Here is a 1,870-nt window from a genome sequence, read left to right as displayed (position 1 = left end):
AAAACAAGCGGACCATCATCGAGCAGCAGCCTGTCTTGTGGTATGTCTGTGGGTGCGGCCCCCTGACACAGGCAGTGCAGGCACAGCCCAAGGACCCTGCAGGCCCCTAGCAGCAGTGGAGCGGCCCTCTGCCTTCAGGACCCCGCACTGATAATGGGCTGAGGAGATGCAGACCCTTCCCACCACGTGTGGGGACACATTCTGAGGTGGGGTCCTAGTGGCCACTGTGGCTGGCTGTGTGTCCTGAGTGGCAAGGGACACTAGGAGGCTCCTGGAAGGGACACTGGGAGGACGAGCGCTGAGTGACGGGGCCACCCACCTGTGACAGGTGCTGCCCCTGTTCTGCTCCATTCCCCTGTGTGGGCGGGTGTAGGGGGTGGTCTAGCTGAGTCCATCCCACCTGCTTCCTCACGTGAGCCCCCTCTGCCCCAGTGAGGTGTTCTGCCGGGACGGAAAGGTGCTTCGGGAGGGGGAGAGACTGACCCTGCCGCGGCTGGCTGGCACCTACGAGACGCTGGCCATCGAGGGTGCTCAGGCCTTCTACAACGGCAGCCTCACGGCCCAGATTGTAAAGGACATCCAGGCAGCTGGTGAGTGGATAACCTCAGGGGTGAGGAACCCTGCAGTAGAAACCCTAAGCTGTGGCCCAGAGCCTTGAGGTCCACCAGTCCTGCCTGAGCCTGCAGCAAGTTCCTGATGGAGGAGGGTCAGTGACTGGCCATGTGGGTCCACAGCTCCTGCTTGTGTCAAAACTGAGAGAGACCATACAGTCCAGGAGAGCAAGTCCCTGGTGGGGTAAATGCAGGTGCAAGCAAGAGCCAGGGCTAGGGAAGCACTAGAATACAACCTGAAGATCCAGGAGGACTTCTTGGAGGAGGTGGTGGCTGGGCTGCAGATAATTTTGTTAGGCAGAGAGAGGAAGGGATTCCTGGCAGAGGAACAGCTGGGCTAAGGCCCAGGGAGACGGGGCTTTGATTCACCAGGAGGGTTATGTGGATGAGGGTCACCTTGAGAGAGGCATGGGGAAGGGGTTTTGTGGGGCAAGGGTCTGGAGCTTGGCTGTGACTTTCTTCAGGTAATTTTTGTCACTGTTTCATGGAGGAGGGTGATTAGCATGTCGACCTTTACCACTGAGGCTGGAAATTAGCATGCCAATATCCTGTCTGTCTGGAGCTGACTCCAGGAGAATTAAGAGCCTCCCTCCCTCCCTCTATCCATTCATCATGAGGAGAAGAGGCCAAACGGCTGGGACACCGGCAGGAATTCTCCACTTCGAAAAGGCCCTCTGAGCTGGGCGCGGTGGCTCACGTCTGTAATCCCAGCACTTTGGGAGGCCGAGGCAGGTGGATCACCTGAGGTCAGGTGTTCAAAACCAGCCCAGCCAACATGGTGAAATCCTGTCTCTACTAAAAATCTCTCTTGAGCCGAGATCAAGCCACTGCAGTCCAGCCTGGGCGACAGAACGAGACACCATCTCAAAAAAATAAAAAGAAATATAGAAAAGGCCCTCTGAGGCCAAGCTTGGTGTCTCACACCTGTAATCCCAACACTTTGGGAGGCTGAGGTAGAAGTTGAAGCCAGAAGTCCATGACAAGCCTGGGCAACATAGTGAGACTACAAAAAACATATTGAGACTCTACATAAATATAGTGGGGGTGGGGGTGGGGAACCAGAAAACATAAAAAATTCAAAGCATACTGAAAAGAAATATAGCAAGACCCTACAAAAAAATTAAAATTTGCTGGGCGTGGTGGTGCCACCTTTAGCCTCAGCTACTGGGGAGGATCTGCTGGAGGATCACTTGAGCCCAGGAGTTCAAGGCTGTGATTAAGCCACTGCACTCCAGCCTGGGTGACAGAGCAAGATCCTA

At 55.3% G+C, this 1,870-nt stretch overlaps 1 protein-coding gene across 1 annotated transcript in view; it reads left to right on the top strand.

The window, feature by feature from the left end:
• LOC105546097 (gamma-glutamyltranspeptidase 1-like) overlaps nucleotides 1–1,870 on the top strand; it is an 11,883-nt gene that overhangs the window by 8,404 nt on the left and 1,609 nt on the right. The window contains exons 7-8 of the mRNA XM_011989189.1: nucleotides 1–40; nucleotides 433–610. Coding sequence (XP_011844579.1) covers nucleotides 1–40; nucleotides 433–610 — 218 coding nt within the window. The remainder of the gene's footprint in view (nucleotides 41–432; nucleotides 611–1,870) is intronic.

This window comes from Mandrillus leucophaeus, unplaced genomic scaffold (genome assembly GCF_000951045.1).
Source record: "Mandrillus leucophaeus isolate KB7577 unplaced genomic scaffold, Mleu.le_1.0 Scaffold349, whole genome shotgun sequence".
NCBI lineage: Eukaryota > Metazoa > Chordata > Mammalia > Primates > Cercopithecidae > Mandrillus > Mandrillus leucophaeus.
The sequence above is the reverse complement of the archived record's forward strand: the minus strand, read 5'-3'. Positions and strand labels throughout refer to the sequence as shown.